Genomic DNA, 18,506 nt, shown 5'->3' with positions numbered 1-18,506 from the left:
TTTGCATATTTATAAAATCAGCAGGATAACCCAATGGAGAGCAATAAATAAGGTATCCATGCATTTATATTTGAAATAGTTAAAAAGGAGTGAACTTGCGGGTATATTCCCTTTAAAAAAGTTGCAATGTATTGTAATTGTGTAGTTACTCATTTATAATTACAGTGGACAAGTGCCTGTGACTATTTAAGAAGCATTACTGTAAAAAGAACTTGGTTAATTTCATAATTAATCACTACATTGCAACACACCTTCAGCTATAAAGCATGATGATGTGAGTGGCACAGTACAGTGCAGGTTGTGCACTCTGACTGCCACCATGATGCAAGTACATTACCTGGTCCTACTTTCACTGTGTTATGGTGCCCTTGCCATGCCAAGACCCCAGGACGACACAGACGTCAGTTCTTCCGATCAGAAGTTGGCAGAGGTATGTTTTTGTAAAAAATAAATAACATAAAACTAGAAAGGGGTAATATAATTTCCTCAATTAAGAGGATTTATTGTATAATTAATGACCGGTTACAAAATGCACTAATATATTCATTAATTTGTCACAATTCTCAAGATTTCTGCTTGCTGTTGTACAATAGAAACCTTTATTGTTTACTTCTAGGAATTAACACTTTGACTTATTACAAGACACAATTGTGATGACTGTACTGTAAGTGTAACCAGTCCTGCATCTGTGTATCCATCAGATGAGTAATGTAGATTTTTATCCTTTAGATGTAAATGATGAACGGTGACTGACAGAAAACAGAATTGAAAAATGTGAAGAATTTATACATATAGTAAAATGGAAAACTGTAAATTTCGATCAATGAAAACTACTTCTGTGAGCGAATTCTAATGCCTTCCAGATGGGGTTTAAGTTCTAAAACTTTGTAATCTGCCTTGCTTTAATTTATCAATATAGGTTTTACGTCAGTAGGAACACTCATGTCTAAATTCAGACACTGAAATTGTGCATTGCTAATCCTGTATACATTTGCATCCAGTCTAAGTAATGCTCTGAGACCTAAATATATTAGCACAGAACCCAAAATGTCTCCATTGGTAACAGACTACAAGCAAACCCTTTGTAGTCTGATTCTGCCATCAATATTTATTTTATTTGTCCCCTGCTTATTGCCAACATAACAAATGTAAATTAATAAGATATAAGGAACAGATGGCATAAAGTATGATTGTTTATTCAGTGTAAAATAAAGTTTTTTGTAGTCTGATAAACAAATAAGTCTGCCTAAGGTGCCACAAAATTACTTTGAAATCGTTAAAGGGAATCAGTCATAATATCAATCCAACCAAACCACATATATGGGCACGCAAGTCTTTAAAATGTAAATCCTTCAGCTCTTTTATATCTTCTATCTGTTGCTGCATTCCTGAGCATTTAGCATTTTCATCCATATGCCAAGCAAGGCTTTAAGTGCTCTATGTGTGAAAAAGCACTTTCAGACTGTCTGCCTCCAGAAGTTGTTTTCTCACCCTGCAGCAGCCTCTTTAGATTGGTTGATAGCTCACTGTCTGATTTCCTTCCCTGGCTCCTGACAGTGAGTTATCAACCAACTTAAAGAGGCTGGTGCTGGGCGGGAACAAGCCTCTAGAGGCAGAGGCTCAGGAAGTTCTCTGTCATGCCCAGAGCACTTAACACCTCATTCTTAATACTAATTTCTCAGTAATGCAACAACAGATATAAGTTATTAAAGTGTATATGGATGCACATTTCTAAGACCTGCATGATCATATAGGCAGTTTAGGGGTTGATTTTACTGACAGATTCCCTTCAATTAGGAGTTTTCCAAAACAGCTTCATTTTATAAGTTAAATGTTCTGTGACAAAAAGGTTGTGAAGGTGGACTACTGCCACACTCCATGTACTGGGGCTTTTTTTTTACTATTATAAAGGAACACTAAGTATAGACATGAATGTTTACATGAAGCAATAAATCTACTTACTATTTATTAGGCTCTAGCATTTTTTTTGCATGATCCTGAAACAGCAATTCTTTTAGTAATTACGCGGTGAACACTACCATCTTTAGCTGATGGCCCATTTAAATCCCAGCCTAATAGCAAAGGTGTGGAACTTATCAATATTTATGTTGCTGCCGACATGTCAGGTCCAGAAGGCAGAAGGCATCTGCTGCAGAGAGTTGTCTTACTGCAACACACAGGCCTGAGAAGAGGAGGAGGAGGAGGCACAAGGAAGATCATTATGTAGTTCTCAAGTTTTATTGTGATATGAGGGAAATAGAGATTAAAGAAAAGGAAGATATTAAAAAAATACTGGGATATAATATACACAGTAAATACAGTCTATGGCCTATGTACATCGGCATATTACAGGTGGGCTGATTTATTAAAAAGAAATTGAATTTCGCTTTAATTTTACAATAGTAATTTCCTCCACACCACTTCAACGAAATGGCATCCAGCTTGCCACCATTTTGATGAATCATAGAGGGCAGCAAAAGGTTAAAAAAAATCAATAATACCCCGTTGCTCACCGTTAACGTCCTGCACAGAGCTTCTTTACAGCATTGCACACTGCATCGTTGACGTCTTGACTGTAGAAAGTGACTTCTGGGCACGAGCAGACCTCGAAGGTCACTGCATGTTGTGACGTCACAGCGTGCGCCACCACTGCACAGCACGCAGGTACTTACTTCCGAGGTCTGGTTGTGCCTGGAAATCCCATTCTAGAGTAAAGATGCTGAAGATCCTGAGATAGATGGTGGAAAGAAATGTCGAGGAGGACCATTCAGGGAGCAAAGGGTGAAAAGGTGAGCGGTGAAGTGAGTATTAGGCTGTTTTAGTTTTTTTGCACCTTATGGAACATTCAATTTGCAGGGAAAAACTTTGCTGCAAATCAAAATTATTCCCAGATCTAACAAATTTTTTATGTCACTAGATCTGCCTATCTCTAGTATTCATAAATATAGTACTGTGTTTCCCCAAAAATAAGATAGGGTTTTATATTAATTTTTGCTCCAAAAGTGGGGTTACAGAATATTTTCAGGGTATAACTTATTTTTTTCCATAACCAACAATCCACATTTTTCTTGTACAAAAAATAATCAACATTTATTCAAATAAAATCATGTCATCATGCATACACACTGCACATACACATGTACTGTATGTACACACACTATACATAGACATGTATGCATACACTGCACATACAAATGCATACACATACAAAATGCACATACACATGTATATACAGTGGGTACAGAAAGTATTTACACCCCTTAAAATTTTTCACTCTTTTTTTCATTACAGCCATTTGGTAAATTCAAAAAAGTTCATTTTTTTTTTCTCATTAATGTACACTCTGCACCCATCTTGACTGGTAAAAACAGAATTGTAGAAGTTTTTGCAAATTTATTGCTTGCTACCTGCTCCAAGTCTGCAATTCAGCTAAGTTGAATTTTTTGGCATTTTTTGTGTTTGTTTTGTCCAGCATGCATTTGTATTTCTCGTGCTGCTGGAAGCTCTAGTGATCTGAAATTACTACTCCGGTGTCATGAGTTGATAACGGAGTCAAGGTAGTTTCAGGATGGCTCCTTAGGGTTTTGAGGTAACCGCGAAGTCCTCTTTTGTATTTTCATCTATCTAGTCAGAGGGCCTCACTTTGCTGAATCTATATTCATACTGCGTTTGTGTTTTCCTCTTGCCTAACCGTTATTATATGTGGGGGGCTACTATAACTTTTGGGGTTTCCCTGGAGACAAGCCAGGTCTGTGTATTCCTCTTCTAGGGGCAGCTAGATCTCCGGCTGGCGCGAGGTGTCTAGGGATAAAACATAGGCACACCCCCTGGCTACTTTTATTTGCGTGTTAGGTTCAGCATCGCGGTTACCTGAGATACCATCTTCCTAGAGCTAGTCCGTTTTTGCCCGTGTCCCTGCCATTGGGAATCATGACAGTGTCCCACTGCTTAAGCCAGTACATGTCCAGGCCCGTCTGAAGTTTGCTAAAGAGCATTTGGATGATCCAGAGGAGTTTTGGGAGAATGTCTTTTGGTCTGATGAAACCAAACTGGAACTGTTTGGTAGAAACACAACTTGTCGTGTTTGGAGGAAAAAGAATACTGAGTTGCATCCATCAAACACCATACCTACTGTAAAGCATGGTGGTGGAAACATCATGCTTTGGGGCTGTTTCTCTGCAAAGGGGCCAGGACGACTGATCCGGGTACATGAAAGAATGAATGGGGCCATGTTTCGTGAGATTTTGAGTGCAAACCTCCTTCCATCAGCAAGGGCATTGAAGATGAAACGTGGCTGGGTCTTTCAACATGACAATGATCCAAAGCACACCGCCAGGGCAACGAAGGAGTGGCTTCGTAAGAAGCATTTCAAGGTCCTGGAGTGGCCTAGCCAGTCTCCAGATCTCAACCCTATAGAAAACCTTTGGAGGGAGTTGAAAGTCCGTGTTGCCAAGCGAAAAGCCAAAAACATCACTGCTCTAGAGGAGATCTGCATGGAGGAATGGGCCAACATACCAACAACAGTGTGTGGCAACCTTGTGAAGACTTACAGAAAACGTTTGACCTCTGTCATTGCCAACAAAGGATAGATTACAAAGTATTCAGATGAAATTTTGTTTCTGACCAAATACTTATTTTCCACCATAAAATGCAAATAAAATGATAAAAAAACAGACAATGTGATTTTCTGGATTTTTTTTCTCAGTTTGTCTCCCATAGTTGAGGTCTACCTATGATGTAAATTACAGACGCCTCTCATCTTTTTAAGTGGTGGAACTTGCACTATTGCTGACTGACTAAATACTTTTTTGCCCCACTGTATCTGTAGAATCCTTAATGGTAAGCGGCGCTCCTGCGCCCTGCTGTGTTCGGCGAACAGGTGGATACTCACATCCCATTAGTATAGGTTTTTTCAGTAAAACCTTACCCCTTCAGAATATTGGGGATACCATTAGAAGCGATCACGTGAAAAAGGCTCAGGTTGAGCCGAAACGTTGTTAAAAGATCGCAAAATACTGTATATTCTGTTCCGCTCCCAGATTGTTTATACAATAAATTTCTATTACAAATTTATACTATCTTAGAGTGTGCGGTGAATCTCAAACCTTGTTACAGTTGGGTTTAGGTCAGAGCTCTGGCTGGGCCAGTCAAGAATGGTCACAGAGTTGTTCTGAAGCCACTCCTTTGTTATTTTAGCTGTGTGCTTAGGGTCATTGTCTTGTTGGAAGGTGAACCTTCGGCCAAGTCTGAGGTCCAGAGCACTCTGGAAGAGGTTTTCATCCAGGATATCTCTGTACTTGGTAACATTCATGTTTCATTCAATGGCAACCAGTCGTCCTATCCCTGCAGCTGAAAAACACCCCCATAGCATGATGCTGCCACCACCATGTTTCACTGTTGGAATTGTATTGGGCAGGTGATGAGCAGTGTCTGGTTTTCTCCACACATAATGCTTAGAATTATCACCAAACAGGTCTATATTCGTCTCATCAGACCAGAGAATCTTATTTTTCATAGTCTGAGAGTCCTTCATGTGTTTTTTAGCAAACTCTATGTGGGCTTTTATATGTCTTTCACTGAGGAGAGGCTTCCGTCGGGCCTCTCTGTCATAAAGGCCTGACTGGTGGAGGGCTACAGTGATAGTTGACTTTGTGGAACTTTCTCCCATCTTCCTACTGCATCTCTGGAGCTCAGCCACAGTGATCTTGGGGTTCTTCTTTATCTCTCTCACCAAGGCTCTTCTCCCATGATGGTTCAGTTTGGCTGGACAGCCAGGTCTAGGAAGACTTCTGGTGGTCCCAAACTTCTTCGATTTAAGTATTATTGAGGCCACTGTGCTTGAATACGGCAGAAATTCTTTTGTAACCTTGGCCAGATCTGTGCCTTGCCACAATTCAGTCTCTGAGCTCCTTGGCCAGTTCCTTTGACCTCATGATTCTCATTTGGTCTGACATGCACTGTGAGCTGTGAGGTCTTATATAGATCAAGTCCTATCAGCTGGACTCCAATGAAGGAGTAGGACCATCTCAAGGAGGATCACAAGGAAATGGACAGCATGAGACTTAAATATGAGTGTCTGAGCAAAGGGTCTGAATACTTATGGCCATGTGATATTTCAGTTTTTCTTTTTTAATAAATTTGTAAAAATTTCTACCTTTCTGTTTCTTTTAGTCATGATGGGGTGCAGAGTGTACATTAATGAGAAAAAAATGAGCTATTTTGAATTTACCAAACGGCTGCAATGAAACAAAGAGTGAAAAATTTAAATGGGTCTGAATACTTTACATACTCACTGTACACACACTGCACAGAAGGCACATAGCAGCCTGTCTCCTCTTAAGTTTCTCTAGACTCCTGCAGTTAAAGGACCTCTGGTGACATCATGGCCACATGACCGTCATGTCACCAAAGGTCCTCCCTAAGCAGTATTAACCTCAGATTAGAAACAGTGGGGATCTCTAGGAGAGTGTGGCCCTGTGAAATTGCCCAGTTTCCCTCTCCTCCCCCAACACTTGCCTTGACTGTAACTGGGTCATATTTTTGAAGTAGGGCTTATTAATCAAGCATACTTGAAAAATTCTGTAAAATCATGTTAGGGCTTATTTTGGAGTAATTCTTATTTTAAGGGGAAAATTATACAATACATACACAGGGGCGGACATACCATTGGTGAAACCTGTGCAGTTGTACAGGGAACAGAGTGATATCGGGTCCATGTCCACCTTGAGACCAGGAGAAATTGTGCATAATGATGCGCTTTTGGACTGCAACTGGCCTATATATTGTTCTTGCACAGAGGCCTCTCCTGTCTGTGTCCACTGCTCTATATACATACATACATATACAATACAAATAATACCAAGTAGTATACTCTTTTTTCATTAACCAGTCTCTTTATCTTTGACTTTCTCCCAGGAATATTTAAACAAATTTTACTCCTCCAACGCTGAGGAAAAAAGTTCATTTACGGAAAGGCTTGAGGCAATGCAAAGATTCTTCAGGATGAAAGTTACAGGACAGCTGGACACAAACACAATGAATATGATGAAAGCCCCAAGATGTGGCATGCCTGACGTGGCAGAATTCTCTACTTTCAATGGAAGGCCAAGATGGCAGACAAACTCTATAACCTACAGGTAGGTTCATGGATAAGGACAAATGAAAACAAGCTGGGGCCCAATTTTTTTTTTTTTTATTTATTCCTAAATAGGCAATAAAGAGCATATCTCTTTCTGGAAGCTACAGCCTGCTCATTTTCTTTATTATTGATTGTAAACATTTTCTTAAAGAGCTGCCCCACCCAAAACTACAAACATACTCAAAACAAAAATACAGAGATTGTGACTTTATGACTCTTTTTTAAAGAAAAGTTTAGAAAATTATGATGGAGCAAATGGTGACTAATACGCAAAAAACAAAATGACCTGCACTGATGTTTTTTGGCACAGCTTCTATCAGAATTCTTCTTAGTTTTGATTAGTAAACCTCCTCCACTGATCACATTTTAGATGTCAAGTACGGTATTTATTTATTTTTTTGTTGAATTAGTCCAAAAAAAAGAGGATTATTACATTAAAGAGATATATTGTCTTCTTGTACAGAATTCTAAATTACACCCCAGATCTTCCCACCGGTGTGGTTGACGATTCGATCCAGAAGGCATTCGGTGTCTGGAGCCAAGTCACTCCTCTGAGGTTCACCAAAGTGAACCGTGGAGATGCAGATATCCTCATCCAGTTCCGGGCACGAGGTAAGTGCGTTATGATCCTTTTACATAAAAGTAAAGCATAATACAGTATATTACAGCTACGTTAAAATATAATAGATTTCTTGTGTTCCCAGTGAACTATTTGGTATTTTTTCCAGCAAAATACCAGCACCTCAATATGCAGCATCAAAGTCAAGAACACAATGACATGAAATTTGTACTTTTTTTGCAGCACATGGTGATCAGAATCCATTTGATGGTGCCGGTCGTGTCCTCGCTCATGCCTATGCTCCTGGTGCTAGAATCGGTGGTGATGCCCACTTTGATGAAGATGAAAGATGGACAAATAGCCAAGCAGGTATGATACTACACAGTTACAACATGTTATCGGCGAATAGATTTCTTTAAAATAATGCAAAAAATGCTGAAATATTTCTCAATAGCCTAAAGGGACTTTCTCATATATCTAACTTTTGTTTCATGAATTAGAAGAGACATAGTTAACCTTTTCATGACCTTAGACTTACCGATCTTGGATGTATGGATATGTCCAAGTGATTTTGCACGTACGGTCTCCGCTGGGTGTTCAGCTGACATGACAGCAGACACCCGGCACTCACTGTCAGGAGCGGTGCCCACCAGTTTAACCCTCTGAATGCTGCAACCTATATCGATCGCAGCATTTAGAAGGCAGGCAGAGAGAGGGGGGCTCCTCTGCCCTCCAATTGGTGCCCCCCGTGACATTATCATGAGGGGCTGAATGTTGCCGTAGCGACCCTGTGTCGACATGATGACGTCCAGATCACCAGGCTCTAGAAAGCTAGTTAGATCATGTGCAGCAATATCTCCTGCATGCTATGCTTTATAACTGTGATCAGTCTGCAGAAATCCAAAATTCCATAGTGGACAAAGTAAAAAAGCAAAAAAAAGTAAACAACAGTGTAAAAATATTTTCTTAAATCACAAAATTATATATATATATATATATATATATATATATATATATATATACACTGCTCAAAAAATAAACACTTAATAAAAATAAAAAGGAACACTTAAACAACAGAATCTAACTCCAAGTAAATCAAACTTCTGCAACACTGATTGACAATCAATTTTACATGCTGTTGCGCAAATGGAATAAACAACACATGGAAATTATTCGCAATTATCAAGGCACCCTCAATAAAGGAGTGGTTCTGCAGGTGGGGAGCACAGACCACCTCAGTATCAATGCTTTCTGGCTGATGTTTTGGTCACTTTTGAATGTTGGTTGTGCTTTCACACTCATGGTAGCATGAGACGGACTCTACAACCCACACAAGTAGCTCAGGTAGTGCAGCTCATTCAGGATGGCACATCAATGCGAGCTGTGGCAAGAAGGATTGCTGTTTCTGTCAGCGTAGTGTCCAGAGGCTGAAGGCGCTACCAAGAGACAGGCCATTACACCAGGAGATGTGGAGGGGGCCGTTGGAGGGCAACAACCCAGCAGTAGGACCGCTACCTCAGCCTTTGTGAAAGGAGGAACAGGAGGAGCACTGCCAGAGCCCTACAAAATGACCTCCAGTAGGCCACAAATGTGCATGTGTCTGCACAAACAGTTAGAAACCGTTTCCATGAGGATGGTCTGAGTGCCCGACATCCACAGATGGGGGTTGTGCTCACAGCCCAACACCATGCAGGACGCTTGGCACTTGCCACAGAACACCAGGATTGGCAAATTCGCCACTGGAGCCATGTGCTCTTCACAGAGGAAAGCAGGTTCACACTGAGCACATGTGACAGAAGTGACAGAGTCTGGAGATGCCGTGGAGAGTGATCTGCTGCCTGCAACATCCTTCAGCATGACCAGTTTGGCAGTGGGTCAGTAATGGTGTGGGGTGGCATTTCTTTGGAGGGTCGCACAGCCCTCCATGTGCTCGCCAGAGGTAGCCTGATTGCCATTAGGTACCGAGATGAGATCCTCAGACTCCTTGTGAGACCATATGCTGGTGCGGTTGGCCCTGGGTTCCTCCTAATGCAGGACAATGCCAGACCTCATGTGGCTGGAGTGTGTCAGCAGTTCCTGCAAGATGAAGGCATTGAAGCTATCGGCCCTCCCATTCCCCAGACCTGAATCCTATTGAACACATCTTGGACATTATGTCTCACTCCATCCACCAACGTCCCGTTGCACCACAGACTGTCCAGGAGATGGCAGATGCTTTAGTCCAGGTTCGGGAGGAGATCCCTCAGGAGACTATTCGGCACATCATCAGGAGCATGCCCAGGCATTGTAGGGAGGTCATACAGGCACGTGGAGGCCACACACACACTACTGAGCATCATTTCCTTGTTTTGAGGCATTTCCACTGAAGATGGATCAGCCAGTAATTTGATTTTCCACTTTGATTTTGAGTATCATTCCAAATCCAGACCTCTGTGAGATATTAATTTTGATTTGCATTGATAATTTTTATGTTTTATTGCTCTCAACGCTTTCCACTATGTAATGAATAAAGGTTTACAAGTGGAATATTTTATTCAGTGATATCTATGATGTGGTATTTTAGTATTCCCCTTAGTTTTTTGAACAGTATATATATATATACTCTTTGTTCCTTCCCAAGAAGACTCATGGCTGTACTAGCTCAAAAGGGTCTGAATACTTATGACCATGAGATATTTCAGTTTTTCTTTTTTAAGAAATTTGCAAAAATTTCAACATTTCTGTTTTTCTTTTCAGTTAAAATAGGGTGCAGAGTGTACATTAATGAGAATAAATTAACTTTTTTGAATTTACCAAATGGCTGCAATGAAAGAGTGAAAAATTTAAAAGGGTCTGAATACTTTCCGTACCCACTGTATATTGTACCAATAAATAAATATTTTTAGGAAAAAAATAAACAAAAAAACTACACATATTTTGTATTGCTGAGTCCAGAATGACCCGACCTATAATACTGTCCCACTAGGTAACCCCTTCAGTGAACACTGTAAAAAAAAATAATCAAATAAAAAACGAGGCAAAAATCTATGCTTTTTCATCATACCACCGAACAAAAAGTGGAATAAGAGGGGATTGAAAAGACACAAATAAACGTAGTATAGCTGAAAACATCATCTTGTCCCACAAAAAACAAGCAGTGATACAGCTTCATCAGCAGAAAAATTAAAAAGTTAGAGCTCTCAGAATAAAGTGATGCAAAACTAATTATTTTTTTCTATAAAATCGTTTAAACTGTGCAAAATCTTCAGAACATAAAAAAATAAATGTGGCATCGCAGTAATTGTACTGACCAGAAGAGAAAAGCTGCCTTATCAATTTTACCACATGTGGAACAACATAAAAGAATGTGCAAAAATAAATTCCTGAATTACTGGTCTTTGCTCATTTTGCCTCCCAAAAATTGGAATAGAAAGCGATCAAAAAATGATATGTGTCCGAAAATGGAACCAATAAAAACGTCAACTCGTCCCACAAAAAACAAGCCCTCACATAACTCTATCAGCCGAAATATGGAAAAATTATAGCTCTCGAAACATGGCGATGGAAAAACAGTTTTTGCACACAAAAAAAGTGTCTATCAAGCCACCTTCACAAGTCTGTTTTTTGTGTCCGTAAATACGAACACACGCACACCCGTTGTATTGTTTTGGTGCGAGCATGTCAGGCATTTCACACAAACCATGTGTCAGTGTGAAAAACCTGCAGACATGTCAGCTTTTTTACATGCACCACGAACAAAATGCATGTCGCGTACGTGCACACTGATGACAGACAGATGACATTCGTGTGTCATCAGCGTGACTCTTACCGGTGTCTGGGAAAAAGCTGCACAGTTTGCAGAGTTGCCAGGCACCGAGTGCTCAGGACAGCTCTAATATTTGTCGCCTGGTTTCCCTGAGATCAGCGCGACCAGGCGACAATGATGGGAGCTGTGTAGATCATGTGTAAAATGAAGAATGAAATAAAAAAAATTTGGTGTGGGCTCCCACGTAATTTTGATAACTAGTAGAGGGAAAGCCCACAGCTGGGGGCTGATGTTTCTAATCTGGGAAAGAGGACAACATCCTAAAAAGGTTCCCATGCTATTAATAACAGCTCACAGATGTTTGCTTAGCCCTTACTGCTTAGTTTAGATGTAGGGTCCCTTTTAAATTCTAGCCAGCAGAGGCTAAACAGACAGCTGTCCTCCCTCTCAGGCTACCAACATCAGCCGCAACATACATAGGATGCGCCAGATCTGGCTCTTAGCTTCACTTTTCCCACTTGCCCTGTGGCAGTGGCAAGTGGGGTTATAGGTTTGGGATTTATGTCAGCTTTGTAGTGTCAACTGACATCAAGCCCAGGAGTTAGTAAAGGAGAGGCATCTATTAGACACCCCATTACAAACCCATAGAAAGTTTAGAAATAAACACACAGCAAGAATAAAATCCTTTATTTGAAAAAAATACTCCCCTACCAGCTTTCCCTCTGCTGGTTCAAAAAATTACACAAGAGCCTACCCCATTTTTTTAATTATTTATTTTAGACACGATGTGCACAGTAGGTGCTGAATATAACTCCAATCATTGTTGCCTAACCATGCTCATCTCAGGGAGACCAGGTGACAATGATGAGAGCTGCTTTCAGCACCCAGCGCCTGGGAACAGCTAACTGTACTGCTTTTCTCAGGTGCTGATATGTGTCACACAGGCACCTGACAGCACACAGTTGCCATATGGATGTGACACATTGCACAGAGAGTAAACAGATACACGAATGCCACATAAGTACATATGGATGGCACACGGATATGGGCTACGAATCTCACCAGTTTTTTCCAGTACAAAAATCCACAGAACATGTGAAGGAGGCCTTAGTGTGCTAAAGCAGCCAAAGAGAAAAAAGTATACAAATTTTGTATCACTGAAATTGCACAGACCTGAAAAATCAAGTTGTCTAATCATTTATACAGCACGAGAAACGACTTAAAAAATAAATAAAAACAATTCTTCACCTGCTGTTGATTTGTTCATTCTGCCTCCCAATGATCGCAGCATGGGTGGCTGCACATCTATACTACACTCTATGGTGAGCGCTTACCCCCGGCAGAAGATTCTCTATTATGAGGCAGATAGAGGCACTATGGATGGTGCTCACTACACATCTAGATAAGTTCATTGAGGGGTATAGTTTCCAAAATAGGGTCACTTGTGGGAGATTTCAATTGTTTAGGCACATCAGGGGCTCTCCAAATGCAACATGGCATCGCTCCCGATTCCAGCTAATTTTGCGTTCAATTTTGCCCCTTCCCTTTCGAGCTCTGCCGTGTGCCCAAACAGCAGTTTTCCCCACATATGGAATATTAATGTGCTCAGGAGAAAAATAAAAGTTAAATGCTCATTACATTATTTTCTGTGAAGCACCTGAAGGGGAATAAACTTCTTGCATGTGGTTCTGAGGACTACGAGGGTTGCAGTTTTTAGAATGATGTCACTTTTGGGCATTTTCTGTCATATAGATCCCTCAAAGTTGCTTCAAATGCGATGTAGACCCCTGTTTGTTGAAAAAATGAGAAATCGATTGTCAACTAAATTCTTATAAAAAAAGAAATTAGGATTCAAAATTTGTAGTGATGTAAAGTAGACATGTAGGAAGTGTAATTTATTGACTATTTTGTGTGACATAACTCTGATTTAAGGGTATAAAAATGAAATGTTTGGAAATTCCTACATTTTTGCCAAATTTCTGATTTTTTTCACAAATAAACACAAGACATATAGAACAAATTTTACTCCTTTTATGAAGTACAATATGTCACAAAAAACTATCGCAGAGTCAGTGTGATCCGTTCAAACATTCCAGAGTTATTACCACATAAAGTGGCACTGGACAGAATTTTAAAATTTGGCCTGGTGAGGAAGGTGAAAACAGGATTGGGTGTGAAAAGGTTAAAATTATTATTATTATTGTTTTCAATAAAAAAAAAAAAATCCTAGCCATATTGGAGGCACGGACTTCCTTCCTATATTCCCTGCATAGACATTGCAGCAGTATGTGTGCGCTTCAGGTCAGCTTCAATAATTAGAATGTTGTTCTTGCTAAAAGAGGAAGTGAAGAAACCGGTGACCTGCGAGGAGGAGGATTGGAGCGGAAATGGTTGGGGAAGACCATGCTGGGCGTATTTTTAAAGAGAAAAAAAGGTGGACAACCATTTTAGTTGACAGAAAAACATTATTAATTACAGTGTCCGTGAGATTATGATACACAGCCAGTCCTCCAGAGACCAGGTATTATCAGGGCAGCTTCATACATAATGTTTTTATCCTACCTTATTTTGGTATCCCCCAGCACCACAATACAAAATTCATTAAAACCTGTTGATTCTGCCCCAGTCTACACAGGAAGCAGGAGATGTCAGCCTATTGTTTACTCCAGCGAGAGAACTGGAATCTCTCAAGATTTTATAATATTCATAGCATCATTAAGAAAAAAAAACAATAAATGGATTTACCACTCTAGTTTTAATTTTAAAAGAAGACGAGCATAAATTAAAAAATGATTTCAAAGTCTTCTATTGAACTTTTGCTGTTCCTCTCCTTTAAGTGCTCAGGGGACTATCTTCTTGCTTCCACTTGCAACATTCTAAATATCAGTTGTAAATATCCTGTTTGAGTTGGATGGACAAGTGACTGCTGCAGCCAATCATTGGCAGCAGCAATTATCCATAAGTCACTGCTTCAAAAGTTAGGGTATGTTCCTACGGTCAGTAATTGGCAGCGCTTTGGATCCAGCACATGTCCGCTCCACCCAAAGCTCTGCCAGTTTCTGAACGCAGGTGATTCCGCATGTGTTCACTGAACCGTGCGGAATCACCGCGTCCCAATACATTGGACTGGTGATATTTATCTTGAGGGGACTGAGCGTCTCCGCAAGATTAATAGAAATGCTACGGTCTGGAAAGATGCGCCGCACATCCGTCTCCGCAGGGAAACCAGAGGCGTCCCTGCATGTATAGTGGAGATGGGATTTGTTGAAATCCCATCCACTATGCTGAAACATCTGGCCGCTGCGAGTTGGATGCTGCGGATTGGATGCTAAGACTGGACACTGCGAATGTACACAGCGTCCAACCCTCAGCGTTTACTGACCGTGGGAACATACCCTGATAGGCTGCAGCATTTACGCAAGCATTTCTGAAAGGGCTCTTACTTGTGAGAAACTCGGATGAGTCTCACACGGCAATACCCGGCACTGCACACGAAACTCAGGAGCGGAGCGTGTGGCTGCATGTATTGCTATGCGGCCGCACGCTCCGATCTGAGCGCCGGGTGCAGTGCCGGGTATTGCCGTGCGAGACTCATCCGAGTTTCTCGCAAGTGAATAAGAGTCCTTAGAAGAAGAGACAAAGAGAGCGGTGGTGACCTGAGTGGTACTTGGAGAGGAATAGTGAAGATCAGTAGGAGCGTATGCTAGATTTTTTACTTTTTAGTAAATGTTAGGCAACTTTTTAAGAATAAAAAACAGAGGACATCACCTTAAGTGGTTAAAACACACAACAAACATAAAAAAGCAAACATCTGTCTAGGATAATACGAGAAGCCACGTACACCTGCTGAATATCTCTCATTTTAACCTACTTAAACCTTTTGTTTAGGCTTCAATCTGTTTCTGGTGGCTGCACATGAGTTTGGCCATTCCTTGGGACTCAATCACTCTGAAGACCCACAGGCCCTGATGTTTCCAACCTACCGTTTTGTAAACACAGACAATTATCGCCTGCCACAAGATGACGTCAACGGAATACAGTCACTGTATGGTCGAAGGCCCAATTAACTCCTTAAGGAACCAGCCAGAGGGCAATTTATTAAAGTGCAAAAAATGCTATGTGTTACTATAAACGTGTAATAAATCATATACAGAAGTACAATATAGATTACAGCAATGTTAGCTTGCTGCATTGGCAATATAAAAATACCTATTCTGCTAATGATTTTTGTAAGATAGTTTTCTACTTATGTTGCGTCTAGAAGACTTGAAAATGAAAGTTCAACTAATTTGTATCACGTGTGTATGGTCCTCTCAAGAGAAAGATCTTTTATATACAGCTATGGTAAAAATTAAGAGACCACCACATGAAAACCCTGTCATGGGCAGCCCAATCTCCAGACCTGAACTCCATTTAAACCCTCTGGAATGTAATCAAGAGGAAGGTGGATAGTCACAAGCTGTCAAACAAAGAACTGCTTACATTTTGGCGCCAGAAGCAGTGTGAAAGCCTGGTGGAAAGCATGCCAAGACGCATGAAAGCTATGATTAAAAATCATGGTTATTCCACAAAATATTGATTTCTGAACTCTTCCTGAGTTAAAACATTAGTATTGTTGTTTCTAAATGATTATGAACTTGTTTACTTTGTATTATTTGAGGTCTGAAAGCACTGGGGTTTTTTCACTTTGACCATTTTTCGTTGTCAGAAAAAAAAATACAACATTTATTGCTTGGAGACATGTTGTCAGTAGTTTATAGAATAAAATAACAATTTACATTTTACTCTAAAATATACCTATAAAAAGATAATCAGACAAACTGAAAATTTTTCAGTGGTCTCTTAATTTTTGCCAGAGCTGTATATGTTACCTTGCGGTAGATGCTTTGCTTGTTTTCCAACATGCACAATAACATGATAAAAAAGAATTTCCCCTGTGGTTGTACATAAATAAATTAAAGCTATGTACACACAGAGTTTTTCTAATAGTTTTTGGAAAATTATATGGACTCCCCAAAGGCTCGTCCAAGTCTCAAACAGCCTCAAAAACACTTGAGTTTGCTTCCGGTTTCTGCTTCGAAAACTTATGAAAAAGACTCCTTGTTCACATAGTCTAAGAGGTCAACTTTTTTTTTTCAGGGACAGCACCACTGTTGTACACTGGAAAATACAAACCCCACTTTCTAATCAGTAACAACACTTTGAAATGTAAAAAGTAACTTTAAGTAAAATTCCTGCACAAATATATCAATAAACCATAAAAAAGAATGAAAGAAAGCCGGTATCACTGCCCATCGAATCCTGTGTATGGAGTTATGGGGCACTTACAAAACACACGTCTATGGCTACCTGTAGTGATGCCACAATGACATTTCAAAGCTAATTTAATTTTACGATCTGAAATTCACAGTGGCTTTCTTTATACTAGGAGTGATGTACAATAACAAATTGTATTGTGGTACCGTGTTAGCCAGAAAAATCGATGTGAATACTATTCTGCCCAATGATGACAGAAGAATACTTCTGTCATCATTGGGCAGAATAGTATTCACATCGATTTATACTAGGAGGAATTTGTTCAGTAACATGTGCTTCGTTTTTTTTTGTGCAAATGCAATAACAAAATAAATTGATAAAATAATCTACTGGTATTCTTGAATCTGTACCAACAATTTAGTAATCCTGTGTGGGGGTACTCTGTACCCGTCTCTGTGGGGGTAATTTGCACCCATCTCTGTGGCAGTACTCTACTTCTCTATTCATCCAAAGGTACAGACAAGTCCAGTAGGATCCATGCCTGGTTTATTTTAAAAAGTGTGAGCTTGCCCACATTGGTTGTGGACCAGGGACCGACTGGCCTAGCGGGGTGCCAGTTAAAGCACCGGCAGACCCTTGCTCAGGAGAGAGGGTGAGAGGAGAAAAAAAAAATTAAAATAAAAGCGCAGGGGCACGCACACGCAGCTTAACCACCGCAATGCACAGAACAGTGGTGGGCTTGGCCAGAGATCACGAGCAGGGGAGCGGGGAATGTACACACTGCCGCATCCTAGTAAGCAGACCCTGCCGCAACTGTGTCTGCTAAAAATTATGCCACTCAGCGAGCCCTCCACTGCTGCGGCATTTGGGCCGAACAAGACTCCAGCCAAGGTAGGGAAATAACACTGCTAATATGTGTATATGTTAATATGAATTTTTGTGTATGTGCCTGTATGTGTACATATATATATATATGTCTGTGCATGTGTTCCTGTATATGTTTGTGCATTTGGTTGTGTGTGTGCTCGTGCACGTGTGTCTGCGCATGTGTGTCTACCTGGGTGTGCGTGTCTGCATATGTATTTCTGTGTGTATATGAGCGTTTGCATGTGCATTACTGTGTGCACATGTCTTTGTGTGTCTATCTGTGCATGCCGGTGTGTGTTTAAGTGTGCATTTCTATGTATAGCATGTGTATCTGCACATGTGTGCGTGCTTCCCTGCGTGTGTATATGTGCGTGTCCACATTTCTGTGTTTGTACATCTGTGTCTGTGCATGTGTGTGCTTGTCTGAGTGTGCATTTCTGTGTGCGTATCTGCAAGTCTGTGCATGACTATGCGTGCGCTCATGAGTCTGCGTGTACATGTCTGCGTGAGTTTACGTATGCATTTCTGTTTATGTGTCTGCGTTTCTGCATAAGTGCTGTGTGCGTGTTTGAGTGTGCATTTCTGTTTGTGCATCTGCATATGTATTTCAGTATGTGTGCCTGCCTGCACGTGTTTGTGTTTGTGCGTGCGTGAGTGCATGCCTGCATCTATGTATGCGTGCATGCATTTCTGTGTGTGTGCATGCTTGCCTGCGTGTCTGCGTGCGTGCGTGCCTGCGTGTGCATGTCTGCATGTATGTGTGCGTGTCTTTGTGTGTGTATGCGCACTTCTGCATGTCTGTGTGCTTCTGTATGTGTGTCTTTGTGCATGTCTGCGTGCTCTTCGAAAGTTTTGTTATTATTGGGGAGACATGGTGGAGAAAGTCGAGGAGACAGTATGGGGAGAATGTGTGAAGAGACAGTATGGTGAATGGGTGGGAA

At 40.7% G+C, this 18,506-nt stretch overlaps 1 protein-coding gene across 1 annotated transcript; it reads left to right on the top strand.

The window, feature by feature from the left end:
- The first annotated feature begins 274 nt into the window (after window positions 1–274).
- LOC143817256 (collagenase 3-like) lies at window positions 275–17,085 on the top strand. Its single transcript, XM_077298498.1, has 5 exons — window positions 275–430; window positions 6,916–7,136; window positions 7,602–7,750; window positions 7,941–8,066; window positions 15,331–17,085. Exons 1-5 carry the CDS (start codon window positions 320–322, stop codon window positions 15,507–15,509), a joined length of 786 nt encoding a protein of 261 aa, XP_077154613.1. The 5' UTR covers window positions 275–319; the 3' UTR covers window positions 15,510–17,085.
- The last annotated feature ends 1,421 nt before the right edge of the window (window positions 17,086–18,506 follow it).

The sequence above is a fragment of the Ranitomeya variabilis genome, chromosome 3, assembly GCF_051348905.1.
Source record: "Ranitomeya variabilis isolate aRanVar5 chromosome 3, aRanVar5.hap1, whole genome shotgun sequence".
Taxonomy (NCBI): domain Eukaryota; kingdom Metazoa; phylum Chordata; class Amphibia; order Anura; family Dendrobatidae; genus Ranitomeya; species Ranitomeya variabilis.
The sequence above is the reverse complement of the archived record's forward strand: the minus strand, read 5'-3'. Positions and strand labels throughout refer to the sequence as shown.